Source organism: Danaus plexippus, chromosome 5 (genome assembly GCF_018135715.1).
Source record: "Danaus plexippus chromosome 5, MEX_DaPlex, whole genome shotgun sequence".
Taxonomy (NCBI): Eukaryota; Metazoa; Arthropoda; class Insecta; order Lepidoptera; family Nymphalidae; genus Danaus; species Danaus plexippus.
This window is the reverse complement of record NC_083539.1, coordinates 631,153-652,934: the sequence shown is the minus strand read 5'-3', so window position 1 is coordinate 652,934 and position 21,782 is coordinate 631,153. Positions and strand designations below refer to the sequence as shown.

The window sequence follows — 21,782 nt, the reverse complement described above, 5'->3', positions numbered from 1 at the left end:
AATATATCATAATTGAAACTGAACTTCAAAAACGTCGAAGAAATCTTACAATTCTGGAGGATTTGAGGAAATAGCGTGGATTTTTTCTATTGAATGATGAAATTTTACAATGTTTGTACTATTTCAGTTGTGGAAACCGAAAAGGTTACTTGTAAAAACTACAAGGGTTCAAAAGATAACCTCAAAGTGTTTGTTGTCTTTGTATCTTCGCTCACCAGGTTCAAAGTAATTTCACAGATTATATTAAAAAGATTCTTGTAAGTTTTTGTTAGTTGGAAGTCCTTAGCAATATTTTGTTGGTACTAGTTGTTACTATTTATTATATAGCCACGATTTGCGTTAAATATGTTACAAAATATAAAGCTGATGTCACACAATCAAAAATACGTATTAAGGTATTTTAATTTTTATTTCATGTCTTATAACTATTAATATGTCGGAGTAGCGCGCTCCGGATAATTATTATGTTCCAAATCTTTATAGATTGTTCAGAAATAATACCACAGACTTCACAGTAAAAGATTTATATTCAAACTTCGAGAGTTAGTTTTGTCACTCGGTGCACCCAATAGAATGAATAGCCACTAACCGTATTCGCCCTTTTGGAGACATCATCAGGTGTTTTTAATAATGCGTAGACGAGGGTAGTACAGAGATTACAAATCCATTTAAAGCTAAAGAATGACAATATAAAACTTTATAATTAATATTATTTGGTGACCACAACCGCGCCCATAAATACTTAGTAATCCATTCATTATAATGAAACGTAACTTTGAAAAATAAATAGTTTTGATAACTTAAATGTATTATAAGTTTTCATAAAAACTTTTTGGTACGTCTGCCTTAAGACCGTTGGCAACAAACGTTTGGATGTTAAAAATATACAAAAAAATAATAATAATCAGAGCGTACTAAAAGAAACAAAAAAAAAAAGGTGAGAAACTCATAAACTTTTACGAACCTATACTGGAAAATATTACAATTCAATACATCAAAACTTATATCTAAGTAATTTATCCCAATTGTGTTTGTTAGGGTTTGTAAACTGCGCATGTCCTGAACACTGTTGCTGTCAGTTCAACGTGAACCTTCACTGGAACAATACTTCGGTGGATACGGGAAAGTAGCCAAATATCTTCTTATTATCGTGTGCTTTAAAATAATATAAATTAAACCGTATCAGTATTTAACGAAAAGTGGCCAAAGAAGTTATTATAGTTTAAATCGTTGACTTTTCTTCTCATTTTCATTGAAGTGTTTTGACTTTTGTATTCGCGGTTTGTTTATTAGAGTATAATATTTTTTTTATCATAATGTGGTGGATCTTGCGTCGGGCGCGAATTACTGGCGCTTCCTTTTTCAGTCAGGGTTCAGGAACAGCCAACAACAACAGCGTCAAAACAGGTAAGTGAGAGGTAGACGAAACTGATAAATAAAGTTATTTTAATGAAACAAAATTATTTTAATGATTTAATTAATGAAGTTTTCTTTATTGAAATAAAGTTTGCATATTAAAACATACCCTCAAAAGTATAGATTACGTTAGGAGCCTCGTGGTTAAATAAATTATACTAAGAAATTGCCTCGCTACTTTGTACTAGTTATAAGTATACAAACGTCGTAAATAGCTCATATAAAGATCTGTAATTTTTGTTTTTTAATTGAAATAAACACTTGTGAAATGGAGAACTGTCCGCAAGTTTGAAATTGAATTCGAAAGTTGATATAAACGAGACGTCCGGTCCCTCAGCAACTCATCTTAAACAATTTAATTTATCTTAAATATCATAAAATTTCAATAGATATTTAAAACCTCTATAATATAATTTTGATATGCTTTTCATGACCGTCGTAGTTCCCAAATGCAAGAAGATCGTCCACAGTAAAGGTTTTAAGTCCTCACTGTGGGTTCACCAGCAGAAGCTTACTAAATAATTTAAACTTATTGTAATAATGTTAGCACTTTGTAATTTCGGCGCAACAGAAGCGGTGTTTGGACTAAATGATCGTAAAAGGGTTTTCATTGTAACTAATTAAAATAATGAAATAAAGCAAATTCATTATTATACTTCATTATAATATATTTGATGTTTAACTTGATGTAACATATATATGTATGTTTCTATATTTTTTAGATTAAATGGCGATATGCATTAGGTTATACAAGTATGCCTTATATTTACACGTCCTTATTATTATAATAGTACCATGAAAAGGAATGAAAAAAGTTCAATTATAGCATGGAATAACTCCAGAAACTTAAATCCAATATTTTCAAAGCAAAATTATTCATGTTCGTTGTAAATATTATTTGCATTACAATAGTTATTTAGTTTATTGTTCTCATACGTATGTAATAAACCATTTGTATGATATTAACATCACACTAAATTTACTATTATTTTATTTCCTCAGTTATTCGTATAAATTAAATGTAGAAAACTCACAGAAAGTTTTAAATTAATTATATCGAGATCCTTATAAAGATATCAATGAAATCGATTTCTTCTTAATCGTTTATTTACCGTGCATTAAGAAAAACACCTTCCAGTAATTGGTTTTGCGCTGCACAACATCGAGGGGTTGCAGTAATTACAGGAAAAGATTAATGTTTGAATTCTGCTGCTACGACATACGGAATATATCGTTTTTACATAATTCTACACTGATTTAATTGCATCAAGTTAATTTTAATCTGTTTCAATTAATTTCAAAAGTAAGCAAAACATTTCCTCAGTAATTTTTTGCCAAATATAGATGGAAATAGATTTTGAATAATTTTGGAAGGAATTTTCTGGAAGAAGAATTAAGTTTTATACATTAAAAGGGAATAAGGGTAATAAAATATCTGATACTATGCCCCTTCAAAAGATCAAGCATAAATTAAATTGTTTCGGGTGGGTAACCGTTTGCAATTTGCATATCACGTACATTTGGGATATTCTGAAGTTGCTTCCTCAAGCTTAGAAGATAAACAAATAAACCTGAATTAATTTATATGACACAAACTCGTAAATATTAAAATCAATACATAAACTATTACAGAACAGACATACAAGCAAATGATATAGTACATTCATACTGAAATACGAATTATTCCCTCATTTATTCTTTTAAACAAAAATAAATGAGCATAAATTATGAAATATAAATAACTTATCGTTAATTAAAAACTCATTCGCGTTATTCAATAATGATCACATCACACAGCGCGCGGTCCGCGGTTTATTTGCTTAATTAGTGGAAACCAAGTTTTGTCGATTTCTTAATTAAGAGTGAGCTTTTTACGTTCGAGTCTAATTAATCTCATTTGGAATGCACATCTGTAAACTGGGAAATAACTTTGTGTGTATTAACTCTTAAAAGATGAACTTTAAACTAATTTAATGTTTATTGTAAATTTCATATGGATGGATAAGTCGAAGTTGATTGAACCTTAGGTATATATATATATACCTAAGGTATATATATATATATATATATATATATATATCGTATATTGGGTTTTTCAGTACATTTTAGAGAACTTTTATATTACATTCATAGCGTTTTGTTTCTACCTTTCCTTTCATATAACTCTCTTGTCATATACACCGGAACGATCGCTAATGATCAACATACCAGCAATTCACAGAGAAATGTCAATAGGGTCATTAGATGAGCCGATTCTGTTATATTAGTGGTTCATATTGACATCGTAAGTAGGGTCACAGTGGTTTATGTTATCCTAGCCGGGATGTCAGTTTTATATTAATGTATGTATACTATAAAAAATGTTCTTTTTTGAGGATTCCTACATTTAGTGAAATGAAATAATTTTCTGAATATTGGATGAGTTACAAAAGTTTGACGGGATAACGATAACAAAGAATTTAATCAGTTCTTGTGAAAGTGGCGTTAAATTGGTGGCATGTTTTCAAATAATATAGTAATTTTCCAACGATTTGAATCTGTAGAAAAAAATTCTTTGCGAGTTTAATAGAAAAATGGAACGCGAAAATTTATATTTAAAAAAACATGTTTAAATAATACGAAGATAACTAATTTTATAAGTTATCATAACAACATTTCCTATATGATTCTGAGATCACTCCATCTTGTTAACTAGGGACGAGTGTCTAGTAATCGTTTGTAATTTTTTATTGCTTCTAACCATACGTTTATATTAAACACTATTTTAAAATTTCACTCGCCTACATTTGCATTTTTATCGCAAGCTTTGATTTTTTACTAAATTTCCATTAAATATTCAGAGGAAAGCAGAATGAAAATATCAAAGTTAAATAGGATAGGGATTTTTATTTAAATGTGTTTCTAGAGTGTTATGTTTGTAAAATATTTGGTTTCTATTCCACGAGCAGCCTCAATCCTAGTCAGCCTACGAATGGTATTTCATAGTCATTTGTCGAGGAATCTGTTTGAGGGTCACTTGGGACTTCCATTCCGCAATAATGATCATTTTTCACATATACGACCTCCTTTAAAAAAATATCATTATACATTGGCAGCATTGCAGATTTATAAAAAAGCTAATACTTTGTGCACGAGTTCTTTATTAGGTAGCTATGTAATATTTTTTTATAAGGTTGTATTTTTTTTTACCGTAATCGTATAATGGTATAATATTTTCTTTTTGTGATTTGTAAAGAATTAAGTCAGATCTTAAGAAGACTGGTTGTACATGTCTCCAGCTATTCCAACTTCTACAGCAACGAGGTGAAGTCTTTAACTTTACTTACTGCATTGAGGTTTGAGTATTAAAAAGATTGCTTCTTTTTTAATGAAGAAAAGTGTGGTCAGATATTTCTTAAAAAAATCTTTCCAGTTCTTAATCTCGTTCTTAATAGTACATAAATCTATCTTATATTTAAAGAAATTGAAGACGCTGGTGGTACCTTCTACTGAGAGATATTTTGAAATTTATGAAATATTCTAGATAAGGAAAGGAAAATGCTACAAATTCATGACCGACTACAGTCATAGAAGAAGTATTAAAAATTCTATGCTGACTTTACTTAAAAACGCTGTACAATACTGTTACAATTCGGACTGCCTCGCTGCTATTTTTATATTAATATGTATCAATATAAATCACACTTGTAACTGTCGCTTAATACCAATTCCAGTTGCAGTACCTAATCTAATCCGCTATCAATCGTTAACCCAGTCGCCGAGCGAGAGTAATGAGGGGGGTTCGTTGTAAGAGTTTTTATTTATTTATTACTATACATTACAGGATGATATAGCATCTTGAAAATCATGTGTTTACGTTTTCTAGAGATCAATTTCATCATGTGTATACATAACATGTAATATTTATGTAGATTTTCAATATTTTTTATTCACTTTAGATGTGCAAACAAAGAAATTCTTTTTCACTACAGTTAAGTAGATTTTTGGGCGTCGGAATCACGAGGATGCCCACATCAAAGTCACATGTATGAGTAAGTGAGAATATGATGGACATATCTAGTGAGAAAGTAAAAAAAACTTATTTAACGACAATCTCAATGATGAGTATTTTCATTTTCTTTTTTCCAAGGTATCAGGTATCTAAGCCAAGAAAAGGGTCAGTGTCGAACACTGAATAATGTAAATGATATGTGAATTTATTCCCTCAGGACGTTCGCCCTAATACACTCCATTACTTGACAGAAGGCTGGATAACCTAAATGTGAGTCCACACTCTATTGGTATATCACAGATAACAGACGTTTGAAGAGCATTCCTAACAATGAGAGATCGCGTTACGCAAATGTAATTTACCGAACGACCCGAATCGTCCGTTTATAGAAAGGTAATAGAAATCGTACAATGGACACTACGAGATAGAGATCTAGTAGGTAGTTATAACATTAATTTACATGTCACATGTTAAATGTTTTTTTTATTATAAAAATGGTATAAAAAATGTAATCATTTTCCTTCTTGTATTTGATTTGTAAAAGCGACGACAAAATCTCTAACAAAATATAGTAAGTGCGTAGTGAAAATCGATAACAATATAATAATCGACAAGTTAAATAATCTCTCTATCGCATGTCGCATTACAGCATACCACTATTTCACATTAGGTTAAAGGGAAAGAAAGGTCAATGCGGTGGTGCATTTGATATTAATTGGTTGAATATATAGTAATAATTTAAAACTAAAAAATAATAATATTAACAACGAGATTTTAATAATATAAACTGAAAACTTTCAATTTTTATATGATCCGAAAAAAAGTTTTATAGAGTCGTACCAAAATTTTTTTATTTGTATAAATGTATTGTAATTACAAAAAATGTTCTAGTATGATAAAAAATTAATTCAAAAGCTCGTTAGATAAGCTATATAGGGAAGGTTTCTTCAATACCAGACCACGGTGAATCAAAGTTGAGGGTAAAAGCAATATGTTTAAAAATAGCGGTTTGAATTTATCTTAATTTAGCTTTAACAAGAATTTTACTTAAAATTAAATTTTATTTCATTGTGAAATACAATAAAATGGAAATTTTCAATATAATTTATCAAACGTGAGGTAGTTAATTTTCGAGACACGTATCTGTGAAACAATCGTGTGACATGTCACGCATAAGTTAAAATTAAACTGTATAAGCCGTGTGAATGGTTCAGGTAACTTCTCAGTCTAATTACGATATTTTATAGTAATAGAACTATGATCTCAATATGCCTATTAATGACAAAATTTGAAATTTCTTTTCATGATATAGGTTTACGTCAAATTTATACGAAAATTACTTATTTTGAGAAAATGCGATGATATTTTAATAAAATAATTGCATTTATATTGCAAGCTTCAGGTTTAATTCAGTAAATATAGTATTAAAGCGTTTTAATTACTGTCATCATGCTTATTACAGCTAAATTTAAATTTGGGAAAATTATAACCTATATAATTTAATCTGAGATGTGATTAAATCAATTACTAGTATGTTTTTGTTTTCTGATCTCGATGTTAAATTAGTATAGCATATTTAAAGCCAGTAATATAAATATTATTCATTGAAATACACAAACTCCGCACACAATACAAAGGCCAACAGCTCAAGTGGACCCGAACAAATAAACTTGGCTTATTAAGAAAATAATAGCATAGAGATATTTCAAGTAAGAAATGATAAAATTAGAGTTAATTTTATAAAGTTTAAGAAGCAAATTATATATATAAATCTAAATTATATGTTTAATTTCGATGAGGTTTTATTTTTTTAGTTACTCGGGTTATATTGCGATGTAGCCTTTTAATCTGCTTTTTGTCATGTATATGTACACTGATTTAAAACACGAGATAGTCAATTTAATATATATAAAAATAAGTCTATTATAAAAATAATGCTTAGATTAACTTTATTTAATACATATATAATCTTGTTTGCATAAAGAGAATATAAAAATATATTTTTTTTATGTAATAACTAGCAAAACCTCCTTAATTATATAGTAATGTGTTTGTCGAATATACTAAGATTTATAATTTTTTTTTTTATCTTTTACCAGATATTTCCTGTAGAGATGGGAATTAAGTTAAATTGATGCTCGTAAAAGTAAAGAATAACTACTCTATTTAATAAGGTAATTTTTCTACAGTCTCTTCTTATTATTTAAGATTTATTCGCCAATCTCGAGACGAAGCTTTCACAATCCGAAGATTTAAATTTCACAGATGGCTTAGGAGTCACTTAAATATTGTTATTAATTATTTTTTTAATAACCTGAACACCGTTTCATCCGTCGAAAATATGCTTAGAAGTTCTATATTTTGATATTAAAATGAATTTTAAGAAGAGATCAATAGACAACTATTTCGCTTGGCCTTTTTTTAAGTTTTAATATACGAGTCAATATTGACGGTTATTCATTCTATTTGCCTCTACTATTCGTTGTAACTAATAGTTTTAATTGAAATATATGTTTCTCAATTTATAAATCTGTCAATAATACCCAATATATATTCATTTTAAGTAAAATATATATTGAGTTAATGAAATATTAAAGTCATATAGGAGATTTCATTCCTATCTGACTATATATCTTCTACATCTGCAGTTTCCTGGCAGTTTTCCAGCCAGCATGATCGGTTACATCACATATGTATAACTTATCCATAATTTTCAATCGCATATCTATGGTTAAGTTTGCTTAGAGTTATGTTAAACTTGTATAGTTAGTTTAAAGATATTTGTTACTATTTTTTATTTATTTATGTACCGAAAGTAAAAATAATTACATTTTTTAAAAGAAATGTGATACCCAAAGGATAGCTTATCTCTTACATGAGATCTCTACCAGAAACCCTTTTGATAGACGAAACTAGATAAGAAATGTGTTGTAGGTACAATAAAAAGAGAGAAGGATAATAAATTAAAAAAGGGATATAAATAAAAGCATACAAACAAAATTACAATAATAGAAAATTTTGATATAATATATAACGGCGCAATTGTTATTATTTGAATAACTAATAATTGAGGGTAGTTGAAATTATCATGTGTCACCCGGATAACCACCTGCGTAGCCACCTATGCAAGTGTAGTTACAACAACGTTGGTATAAATAGAGGCGGGAGTACAGATTACAGATAGTATCGCTCGAGCCTTATATATATATATATATATATATATATATATATATATATATGTGTGTGTTAGAAGTTTTGCAGAAGTTTAAGAGAATGTAGAGCAAGTTAAATTTTTCGACTTCACTTGAGCTGTCCACGACAAATGACGAGGGAAGATTGTTACAATTTAATAACAGCTGGAGATATCGAGAGAGAGAGGGGAGATTCCTAATAACAAGTCAAAGTCAAACAAGTTGAATGCATTACTGAAGTCTAGGAGAACTAATGTGGTTAGTTCCCTGTTATCTACAGCTTATCGGATATCATCTGTTAATGAAATTAAAGCAGAACTGTTACTATGATAGCTTGGAAACCAGATTGAAAGGGGCTAAGGAGATTTTTGCGTTAGAGTTAGTTAGAAAGTTGTTTATCAATAATTAGTTCAAGAACTTTAGAAAGGATAGTGAGAATAGATATAGGTTTAAAGTGAGATGGCAAACTAGGCTTAGGCAGTTTACGTAGCCGATGTAAGCCGATTTCCAAGCTGTAGGAAATGTTCCTGATACCAAAATATCGGAAGAATGCGCCGGAATACTCTGTGCATTAATATGTACAATGATAAAGAAATTAAAATAATCAGGAAAAATATAAATTTGTAAATCAGATCAAGAAAACAGGCTATCATTATTTATACCATCGACGTTAGAAGTATCAGAAATTAAATCATTATCAATATTTAATATACTATCACACACAAGATATATATCACCATAAAAATATTGAACTAAAAGCTATAAAAACAAATAATTACCTTAAATTAATTCAAATAAAATTACCCTTCACACATGGCTTCCTAATTTACAAAAAGACAAACATCATGTATATACATGTACACTGTGGCAATGACAAAGTTTTAATTACGAATATCCGAATACAAAATTGATAGAACTGTCACATAGAAATCACAGTATAAATGTCACCAAAGTAAACACATGGAACAAATATCACAACATTGTTAATTAGAAAATAAAGTACCGTAAACATTATTATTTAGCTTTCTGAATACGACGTATAAAATATTGATCTACTAGCGATGCACCTTTAGGAACTTCTTAAGTCCGTCAGCTCACCGTAGGAGACATTCTTTCTTCTGCTTTTTCTTGGCAAGATGACAACTTTATTCCCGTCGGAAGTCCAGCAGTTTTTAATACTGAAATGTTTCCGTGAGGCCTGAAAAACTGCCTGCCTTGGTTTCGTGAGAAATTCACACAGAGTGCAACCACTACCTTTCAGCCCGGATTTGGAGTTCCAGACAATGTTTTTGTTTCTGCAATTTGAGAACTTTACAAGAATAGGTCGAGGCTTGTCCTTTTTTGTACCAAGTCTATGACAGACATAAATACTCTACAAGACCAGTCCAGGCTCCTTCATGCGGCCAGATAGTACAGATGTGATGATGGAATGTGTCTCAGTGTAAGGAGTTTCATCCAGTCCTAGAAATAATAGCATTTTGTTTCTGGAAATTGCCTCATGCTTATCAAAACCTGCTGATAAAAGTTGTAACTGCTGCTGTAACATGGATAATGTTTTCTAAACCAAGGTTTTGAAGGAGATGTATTCAGCAGATAGACTGGAAAGATCTTTGAAATGGCTTGAAGATTTAGACTCTCTAGATTGTGCTGGTTCGTTATCAAAGGAATCCATTCTGGACTGAAATAGTTGGACGATTTCTTCCATGTTCTTGCTGAGTTCAATGTGCAAATTCATTTGTGAAAATTTAAAAGATTAGTGATGAATGTTTCTAGAGATTAAGTGGAAGCCACGTGAGTAGGACACTTATTATTGCATTAATAAACGAATTATTGAATTTTAAAAGATAATAAAACAGTGGAACAAAATTATACGTGTTGCTTATTTTACACCTACCCACGAAAAAAAAATGTTAGTGTTTCCTAAAATATTGCTAATATTGCAACTGAATATCAAATATTATTGTAATAATAATGATGATTCAATTAGTCTGTTTCTAATAAAATGCACATAAAGACGAGCAACATGTTATTATTTATAAGTGGCGTGACAATTTTATATGATAATAATCTCGTTTAAGTGCATAAAAGATAAGTTTCGGAATTGTTAAAGATCATTATGGCTTTGGCTTTTTTATAGTAAAGGAATATTTATAATAAGTAAATTAACTAATGTTACACATCAGAAGCGTTATTTCAAAGGCACGCCAACGAGCGCTATAAACATTTCGTTCGTTATTTCGTGCTATTTATATGAATCTTTCTTTTGTATATAATCATCAAAATTATAGGCGAGCATTTTCTCTTCTAAACAAGTACAAAGGTCGGAATTATATACCATTTCTTAAGATTGCAAAAGTGTCGTGCTACCCGTACTTCATTTATCATGCAATTTAATGAAGATGTTGTTCAGTTAGCATCGTAGAGAATACATTGTTCTACATCCATGTCTGAATTTTAGTTGAATTAATTGCTACTTTCAAATATTACTAATATGACACTTTCAAACTTAGACGTTGAACTCTTAATCCAAGGTGTTTTTTTTGTGAGTAATTGACTCAGTTTGACTTTAAATTCTGAGAACACAACTGTTCTTGGCCATTTTTTTCTGAGTTTGAGAGGATCCTACCCTCTATACAAGCTATTAACTACAACTCGACGGGGATATAATAAACCTACTGTTAATATACTTCATTAAAACAAAAGAAAATAAATTTGTAGAAAATCCGTATTATTCTACTCAAATTGTTTGCTCCAGGGACTGTTCCAGTTATAATAATAAAGTCTTCATATTTACATATCCCTTCATCAGAAAAAATCACTTCCAGTCACTTCTTATTAAACGCGTCACTGGTTTTTTTTTATATGGAGTTAGAAAATATTGTCAGACGTCTCTCGTGAATATTCATTACATTTCGTGAATATTGTATCATCTGTGCTATAAACAGATTGAGATAGTAACGTTTATTTGACAAACACTCAATAACAGGTATAACATTGAAATAAACACGAAGACGTCTACTGCGTTACGCAAATGATTTTAGTACGGGATGGAAGGATGTTATTAAAAATAGTGTTGCCAGATCTGTTTTTAAAAGATTTAATATTTTATTCAAGATATAAATGATAATATAATTTTATTAACTTTGTTTTATCAGTGAATTTATGTTCATCTTTTTTATTTATTTATATCATTATAACGTTTTTCATTATTGAACAAAATGTTACCCATATAAATATATATTCCTAGAGTATTAAGTAGGGCTGTGGTTTACTTCGTATAGTCTATTAAACTTGACGTCGTTAGTGAAGCCTCAAACTGCTATAAGACGAAGAGTGACATGTTATTATGACTTAAATTTTTATGACTAAAATTTTAATAAAAAAAAATTCTTTTCCTTGTTTGATTGTGATCAAATATTAATTGTACGCATATAAATTTAACTATACTTTGTACAGAAAAATATTATACTTATTCAGTATACACTACATTATTATACAGTGTTTATTAAATTTTTCGTGGCGGTCTGGAGGTTAGAGGCCCGCCTCTCATACGTGAGGGCGCGGGTTCGAAACCTGGCAAGTACCGATGCGATTTTTTCCGAGTCATATATACTTTCTAAGAGTGCTTAGACACCACTGACAGACGGTGAAGGGAAACATCGTGAGGAAACCTGGTCTTATAATTTCAAATTATAAGATTGAAGTCGCCAACCCGTCTTGAGCAAGCGTGGTGATTAATGCTCTAACCTTCTCCATGTGAGAAGAGGCCTTTGCTCAGTAGTGGGCACCGATAGGCTGATGATGATGATGATTAAATTTTTAATAACAAAACAAAATAACATGAGAAATGTATCTTAATAATTTGTTCGAAAACTTTATTTAAGATAAGAACTTGTTTAATATTTAAGTAAGCGTGATTATAACAAGAAAGCTTAGTTTTAATAACGCCAGAGTGAAAATAAAAATGAAAATCCAAGACATTCTATTTCCCGAGTGGCGATGAAGACTTTGAGGCTAAGAGAATTTTACCTCAAAAATAAAATAGCTGTCTATATCGTGTCATTAAAGGACAATGACTTGTGATTCATTTATTTGTTATAGAAGACTTTATTACTTAATTAAGTGCACATAACTATATATATATAATTATGCTATATATATATATATATATATGACAAAATCTACTCTGTCTTTTCTTATGTATATAGATGGGTGTAATAAATGTAATAAAAAAAATTAATTAACTGTACTTTATCGTAATTTTTCTCTTATCATATTAAATATCGTAAAGACAGTCATATGTCTGAGCGTTTATTAAATTTGAAACATTCACATCACCAACTTAATACATCAGCGGAGCCCTCTCAATCACACCACCTCGGTTATTTAAATGCGTTTACGAGTTAATTTAATGTTTGAATATCTTCGAGTAATGAGGTATTGCTGCTATTTTAACAGTTTGATTCGTTCGATATATAGTAATATAGAGTAAACACACAATCTATCAGTCTTTGGTATTTTCACTTGTTAAATACTCGAACTGGAGTCTGACAGTGATCAGACACATGAAGGCCAATGAAACTGTTTATTACTCAGCAAACATTTGATTCAACTTATTTCAACTAAAATAATATTTATTCAATTCTGTCTAACAAATAAGACGTGATTTTAATGATTTTAATGTGATTTTCTATGCCACATTGCATTTCTTTTAGAAATATTATCAAATTGAAACGAATTGCTTGTGATCTGCGAGAAAATGTATATTTTTACGAAATCTCAAAGTTTATTTTTGTTAAACCTCATGGTTCTGATAAATTACCAAAGCACTTAAGTTCTCCCGGCGGCAATTAACTTGGCTCAGTTAAGCACTCCATTATGGTAAGGTTATAAATTAGGCAGTCAATTATCAAAACAATAATCAAAAATTAAGACGACGGCTTTTTTATTTTAATGAAACACTTAATAAGTTGAAATCATTTATTCTGATAAAAAACATCAATATTTTTTATTAACTAAAAGTCTTAAGTTTGCCTATTTCTAATTTGAATAAAATTTCTTAAAAATTATGCAAGTTTTTATGTTGATGTTTAGATTTTAAAATAATGTTTTCAAATTACAAATAGGTTTTAATTTTATTGAGATGTTTGCTCTATTGAGAAGTTAATGTCAAGGAAATCAGTTATTAGAACTTCTTTCAATTAAAATATGTTATGTGATTTATATAACACTGTACATAATCGATTTTATGATCTTCGTTTCAACTAAATTAAAATAAAATTTATTTATTACAAACCCTTTGAATTTTTGCTGTAATTCGTAACGATTCTGATTTATTCACATTCATTGAAACAGAAAATTAAATCTCCACCTCAGATTAATGGGACCTCTTTGTGTACACGAAATAGATTTTTTTTAATGTCTTCCAAAACTGACATTCTTATTTTAATTCCATTTTTGAAAATGTCAAGTTTGCTAGTTATAGCTTAATTTTCACAGTTGTATGATGTATTCAAATCAGTTAAGTGTTGGTCAACAATTTTCAAAGTTAGAACGCTCGTTTTAGAAACAAAAATGTCAGATACTGGGTAAATTTTGCACATGCCTTATATACGAGTAATGTAATGACAACAATGATGATAACGACAAGAAACATTCAGTTACGTGAGATAAGGTATGTGGTACGAGATTATTGGTTAATTTTAATTCTTTAGAAGTAAATAGTGTCGAAAAATACGTTAATAAAGAGTTGATGTTGCCTTTTAGAAACGTGTGTTTCTGTTTATTATTTCGGTTAAAAGATCTTTATTTCTCATAAAGACAATTGCTCATTTAAAATGAGATACATAGTGTTATTATTTATTATAATTGTATTAATATTTACAACCAACGAGCCGGGATATCAACAATATGGTTTGCATATACTCGTATGTTCAGAGTAAACGTAAAGTGTATGAATGACCGCTTTAAGTTTGCCATTGAATGTATTAACACTTTAGCAGTATTTAACATCTTAACGTGATTTATTGTGTATTTCAATGTTTTTGTTTATCTTTAAAAGAGTTTTAGAAGCATTGTCATATCCAAAACTTAAGAAGGCTTTTCAAGGTTAAAAAAGGGAAGAATTAATTACGCAACATTTAAATTGGATTTATTTGAATTTCAGCATCAAGCAGTTGTAGAGTTCGGACTGATTCACTCGTTTCTATATTAATGTACTCAGTAACAAATTGTAATTAAGAAATACGTTCATAAAAAATATTTGTTGTAGTATTTCTTTTTCAATCAGCGTCGCATGGATATACCTTTAAATTACAGTTTTTTTGTAATATTTGTATTATAAAATCTAGAATAAACTATAATATTTTGTTATGTAAATCAAAGTAAATGTTTTAAAAATCATGAAATTACGAAAATCTCATGAAAATTTATTTGTACTTTTGTACGAAAACGAGAACAAAGTTATGCATGTTTGTTAATAATTTTAGTTATGTAGATTCTTTGTTGTCGCTTCCATATTTAATTACTCATTTAGTTTTAAAATAAATTATATTTTTTTTTGTAAATAGCTGAGAAGGCTTATGAAGTGGTTACTGGTTGCCCGTTTTTCTGTAGACGGTCCCATCTACTGATACTATATACATACATATATAAACTACCATAAAGACTGTCGAGATACTAATAAAAAAAGGTCTACTAGTTGTTGGCGGTGCCGTAGCGAGAGATCCGTGAGGAACACAGTTTATTCAGGACGGTGACGCAGATGATTGCCACATGTCTTAAGATTCAGATAGAATTTATTCTTGGTCCTCTAATCCTCTTCTTGCATTGACTAGAAGCTGCTTCGGATCTTCCTTCTAGAGATTAGATGTCACTTGTTCTTTTCTTGTGTAAAATACCTTTTTTTTCTTGTGTTACTACCCTTCAAGTTATTTATTTAACTGACGGTCTTTCCAATTCAACGTCATATTTCCATCATAATAGAGATAGTACAGCAAATAAGAATTATAAACATAAATTTAAATTTTGCAACAGGTTACTTGGTTTTCTACTAGGAAATGCGTTTTTGGTCTCTTTTATAAGTCACTCCTATAACACCTAATTAACTAAGTGAATGTTAAAAGGGAAAGTGACTGGAAACTGAAGTTAGCTTAGCAAAATATCTATCGAGAAAGTCTAGAAAACAGTAAATCGATATTTGTATCTGAAATCACAAACTTTTTTTTTGTAAAGAATAGGTGAAAGGCCATGTTAAAAATTCTCTTACGTAAGTTAATCTGGAGAACGTCACAATTAAAAGTTAAAAAATGATCTTTCTCCTAGCGTTTCCTCTAAGAGCTATAACGTAGGATCTTTAAAGTGAATTTGAATGTGCAGTTTATAAAAAGGTATATTTATATTTTGAGGAGTGAAAATTATAACAATAACTATAATGAAAAACTCAATTACAAAACAAATACAAAACGATTAAATGTAAGACCCTCTCCAGACATAACTAAATCAGTGAAGCGTTATTGAGATAAGAAAAGTTATATTGTTAAAGCGACTTCCAGCTTGTCCATGAAAAAAGAATCCGCTAAACAAGAAAAATTTAATTTTCAAAGTATACGAATTTTATATAAAAATATATATGTCTTATTTTTATGAAAGATATTTTTTTAAACGCCCAAAAAAATGTATCTTTAGAAATTATTACAAAATTAGCGTTTATTGACACGGAACTGGTTATTAGTAGTATATTTCCATTTTATTGAATTGACTGTTAGTAATTTTTTTTTCCAAAAATCTATTATTTTGGAAATATAAGGTTGCAATAGTTATCGATAAAATGTACGTTTTTTTGGCAACTGCTCAAAGCAATAAAATATTCCAAGGATCTCTTCTAACGTGTTTTTACCTTAATCGATACGTACTCTCTTAAGCAATTATTTGGTTACGCTCGATGTAGCCAGGCTGACTCGTCTCAAATAATTGATACGTAATTTCTCGTTATTCTATCAGTAAAAGCTTGAATTTTATAAAGTGAGTTCTCAAACAACTATGAGATAGTGGTAACAAATACTCGCTCATAAAAATAAATAAAAAAGAGCTCTTAAATTAATTTATGACCTAACCACGTTAAAAGTCTTTATACTATGTTATGTTCATATTTTATAAAAGTGTTTTAAAATGAAGTCAAAACGCTTTGGGCGAGTTTGGAAGGTTACTTCGTTATCCAGTTACTCTGATTGTCTGCTTCTTAAGTTCTTAATTAATTAGTCTAAGCTCATTACATTTTTTGGGATTGGATTTTTAGTCTTTGTGCGGAATCACTATTACAAATAAAATAAACTTGTAACGTACAACAAAATGTAGTCAGCGACTTTTGATCCTTTTTTTTGTGGGAAAATAACAAAATTTTGCAAAAAGAAATGGCTGTTAACAATAGTATAATTTAGTTTAATAAATTTAATGTTACAAAGAATAACTTAACATTCCTTATGTATAATGTTATTTAAGTATGTGTTTAATTTTTAATTATCAATTAATTTGTGTTGTAATTTTGAGATATTTTTTGTCTAATAACAAACGTTTTTTTGACTGTAAAGGAAAATAATCAAAACCAATAACAATTTTATAATATTATTAACTTTTGACTCGAACTGGTAGGCAGTTTTTGGGGGCAAACTTGTAATTATTGGTAAATAACATCTTAACATCAAAACAGTCAGTGTTTTAACAACAGAACAAATGCATATCTATTATTAAATCAAAATTTTCACTAACGAACTCTTAACATATAAGCAGTGAAGAATTTTGTCCGTCTATTTTACATTTCATTACAAATTCAACTTCATCAGTCTGCGCACAATGTCGAGAACAGTCTTTTCACAACTCATTTATTAAACGAACAAAGAGTAAAGAATAACTCGCTTTTTTACTAAGCGGTTTTATTCTATTACAATTTAGTTGTTTTTACTCCTTTTTACTTACTTCGGACCGCTTTGATTTTTCACTATATAAAATTAAATTTCTAAATAAGATACACTTAAATTTAAAAAACGTTTATCTAACATATATTATTATTACACGTTCGATTAGCTTTTATTTGATTTTTGTTTACGTGACTTTACAATTTCTCTTTTGTAATGGTTGAATTAAAATTATCTTGTTACGTAAAAAAATCTGTGACAATTACGTATATATTTTTTGACCATACTAACTTAAACTCTTGGATTTAATCCACATACGGGAGCTGATATGTTTTATATCTTTCATACAAATATAGGTAATGAGATAAGAGCTTAATTTCTACAGCGGTTAGGAGGCAGTGTGCCGATATCAAAGAAACAAATCTTTTCAAAGAATGTTCTATTTAAAATTTATTTCGCTTTTTATTATAGACATTCAAAAGGATATGAACAATGAAATAAAATAAAGTGTTATTAGCTTCTTGGCACCTGTCAAACAATTATCTATGTGTTTGTATTTCCAAACAGATCTCCAGAACGAGGATATACTTCTCAATCCTGCCGTTCTATATAGGACACAATCTAAATAACCCAACCTTTGCTTATAATACTAAAACTTAGTTCGGTCAAGAGATGAAAGGTATTTAAAAATGACGAAGTTCCTTTTCAATATAAAATATATTTCGCTCTATTTTAATACATAACTCTCGAATGTTATCACACGTTCCACCCTGAATGGTCTTTTGGTCACACAATGAGAGCTTTGTAACGCCCAGGTGCACTGCGCTGTCAGAGCTTCCGAAAGATAAACCAGGCCTTGTATATTTTATATTAGGAACCAGCCCCGGCTTCGGCCGGACTCTTTACAAAAAATATAAAATAGCCTATTTAATTTTAAGAATTATAAACCTTATATTATGATAACTTTCAAATTGTATACCCTATTTAAATTATTTAAAAACTAATTTACAGATACTGATGTAGGCTTGAAAATTAAGTAATTTATTTTGATAAGACTTCATACCGTATTTATGTAAATAGCTTTCCAATAAACACTTGAGTAATGGCAATTTTTAAAAGTTGTAAATTGGATATAGTATGTTATCCTTAAGGTATAGTCATATGCCATCGGGGACTATATAAGATATACTTTTCGACCATATATTATTTTGTAATATCTCAAAGACATTAGGCAGCGTTTTTGTTAAAAATTCTCAGTCGGCTCATGTTTTCCCGACATCTTCAACAAATATCGTTCATGTATACACAAATAAATAGAAAATTTTAACAAATTATATATTACAACCTTCCTCGAGAATCACACTATCGAGTGGTGATAACTGTTTGATAATCGGTGCAGTAGTTTTTCGGTTTATTGCGAACAGACAGACAGACAGACTCAGCGAGGGACTTTGTTTTATATTATTTTTGTTTTAATATGTATTAATATTTAATAAAATATTTACGTCAAAATAGAATAGTGGTTAATAAACTAAACTGAGAAGTAATATCATCACACACTAACATCGATGGACTTTAACGAGATTTTACTGCTTGTATTTTCAAATTATTAAATGTCAGTTATATCCTTGACTTATTTTATTTGTCGTTTTCGAACACATTCATCTGAATAATAAAAAAGATAGTGTGACTTAAGTAAGTAAATAAATTTTTATATTTAATACGTTTATACGTAGAGTTTCGTCTTGAATAACTCTACCTTTCTAAGGTATTCTGTTCACTGAGCAACAAATTGAAATCGTTTTCCATTGAGAGGTATTTCAATGGATATAATATCTCGATGTCATATTTTATTATATTAATAAAATAATTTAATTTAAATCTCATAAATATTAACCACTATTAACTGTTAAGTTATATTTAAATTATAGTTACATAATGTTTACACCGAAATGATATTTCGATTCAAAACACCGATGGTATTTATTTAATTTTAAATTTATATAATTTTAAGTCTTAGTGGTTTAAATAATATAATATTCTCGTATTTTATTTGAGTTTCGTTGGATTGTTAAATGTTATCGGCAAAGCAAACGAAATGTAGAATAAGAATTTATTTCATTTAATATAAGAGTTATATTTGATTGTAGTTACTATATAGAGTTTGTTTTTTCTCGCCAACGATCTAGTTCAGTGGTTTTTGTAACACGTAGCCTTAAACTTTTATATTGGATTGGGTTTCAGTACTACCTATGACACAATAAGTATTAATATACATGACTTCGATATTTTAACTTCGATGTTTGGGATATTGTGGTCAGTTTTGTCCAACGTTCAACATAATAGATGTATGGTAGTTTATTGTGTTGATTTGGTTGTGCAGAATGATAAGGTTTTATCTTTTAGGGAAAAGGTTAAGTTACTGATATGCTAATATATTATATAAGATTTTAATTTTAACTTCTTAATTGGTTTTCTTTCTCTTTCTCTCTCTCTCTGTATATAGATATATATACATAATTGTTGTGTAAATCACTGAGTGTAGGTAAGCCTATGTCCATTAAAAATTGATTGATCAATTTAAAATCTCGCTATAATCATATCTTCACTAGTTGATGTAGTCTAAGCAATTCTAACTAGTACATGATTTTTAATAAATTAAATACTACCGACACGCACATCTGTGATAATTTCGATGTAACGGTTATTACAAAGTGTGATGGGGGGTGGGGGGGGGGCGGTAAACTCGGTATTAATAAAGACATGCGTTTTTCTGGACTCAATGATGAAGTTGTTTCCAAACTTGAAATAATATTGGATGTTCTAACTCAAATCTTCAAAACATACTTCTTTTTAACAGAGAATAATTTTCCAGGCTCAAATCTATCCATTTCAATCCCAGATCCTCTTTCAAATTGCTACCAATTTCAATATTCCCTTTACAATGCAAAGTTCCCTTTACAGAAATTGTTGGAATATTGTTAAATCCTTATATCTAACAGTTATAGAGTGTGAATAAAATATGTTCCTGGTAAAATTATTCTTTAAAAAATTTACGATAAGTGATCAATAAATCATCCAAAACCCGTATTAACGACGTCTTTGTAAAGTATAACATAAATATTGTTCGGTGAGTAGCGCGAATGCTTTTGATACTTTTTAAACACTTTGGTAAAAAAAAAATGTAATGAGATCTAAGACTTTCGCGAGATTTATTCATTTAAATTAAAAAAAAATGTGTTGAGGCATACATATGTATGTGTTGTGTAACTGAGGTATTGTGTCGTGCACCTGAAGACAAGAAGGACCTTATCTATAACTGCCTTTCTTTGACAAAGGAAGCTGTATTTAAATCGGGTTAAGAAAATCACTTCCAAATTTAGAAAAAAAAAAGATATTTACATTTTTAAAACTCTTTAAAGAATCCAATTTAGGAGATGCCAGTCCTAATATCTTTAAATTTGTTTAGGGATGTTAAATATTTGATGGTTAGAAGTAAATAATTTTCTTATCCTAATACACCTAAATAACACTTTAAGTACTGTGAACTTCGATTTATATGTCTCTGAGGATCTACTCAGTAAACAAGATCGCTCTCAGTTTACTTATCTCCGGATTGGGCGAGTTAGACTAGCTTTCAGATTATTGACGTCAACTTAGGCCGGGAGGTGCACATAATAAACTACTTCATATCTTTAGGAATTGCCAGCCTATTTATTTATCGTGAGATCACTCAGTCTGCCTATGTACGGTTTAATTTTCCTTTTAGATATTTTATTGTTCATGATTCGTGTGTGAATAATCCCGGAACGACCCATCAACAACATTTTTTTCTAAGCAAAACGTTCTATATTATCACAGAGAAACGTTTTTTTGAATCAATAGACTTTGTAACATTAAAATACACATGGATTTCTGAAACTATGTATTATTATTGTTATGCTTTCATACTATTGAAGAAAATTTTTAAAGTAAATGTAATACTAAATTAAAGACTGTAAATATGTTCTCAGGACAACAGTGTGGCGTGACCAAAACTTAATAATGAGAGTTTATCACGAAGCCTGAACAGTTTATAGAATAAATTGAGTACTGGGATCGTGGTCGTTTGTTTAACAAACAAATATAGACGAAGAACAAATGATATCAAAACGTTTTAAGAGAGTCTCTCAGATTTTAACGAAAATACATTGATATTAAACTATATTCCTAGTTAGAAAATGTAACTCTATGTATAAAAGAAATATTTAACTAAATCAGTTTAATTTTACC

At 29.4% G+C, this 21,782-nt stretch overlaps 1 protein-coding gene across 1 annotated transcript in view; it reads left to right on the top strand.

The window, feature by feature from the left end:
* The first annotated feature begins 727 nt into the window (after positions 1–727).
* The window catches only part of LOC116768919 (uncharacterized), a 150,036-nt gene continuing 128,981 nt past the window's right edge, over positions 728–21,782 (top strand). Inside the window, exon 1 of the mRNA XM_032659817.2 lies at positions 728–1,407. Within this exon, the coding sequence (XP_032515708.1) occupies positions 1,317–1,407 (91 nt within the window). The 5' untranslated portion in view covers positions 728–1,316. The remainder of the gene's footprint in view (positions 1,408–21,782) is intronic.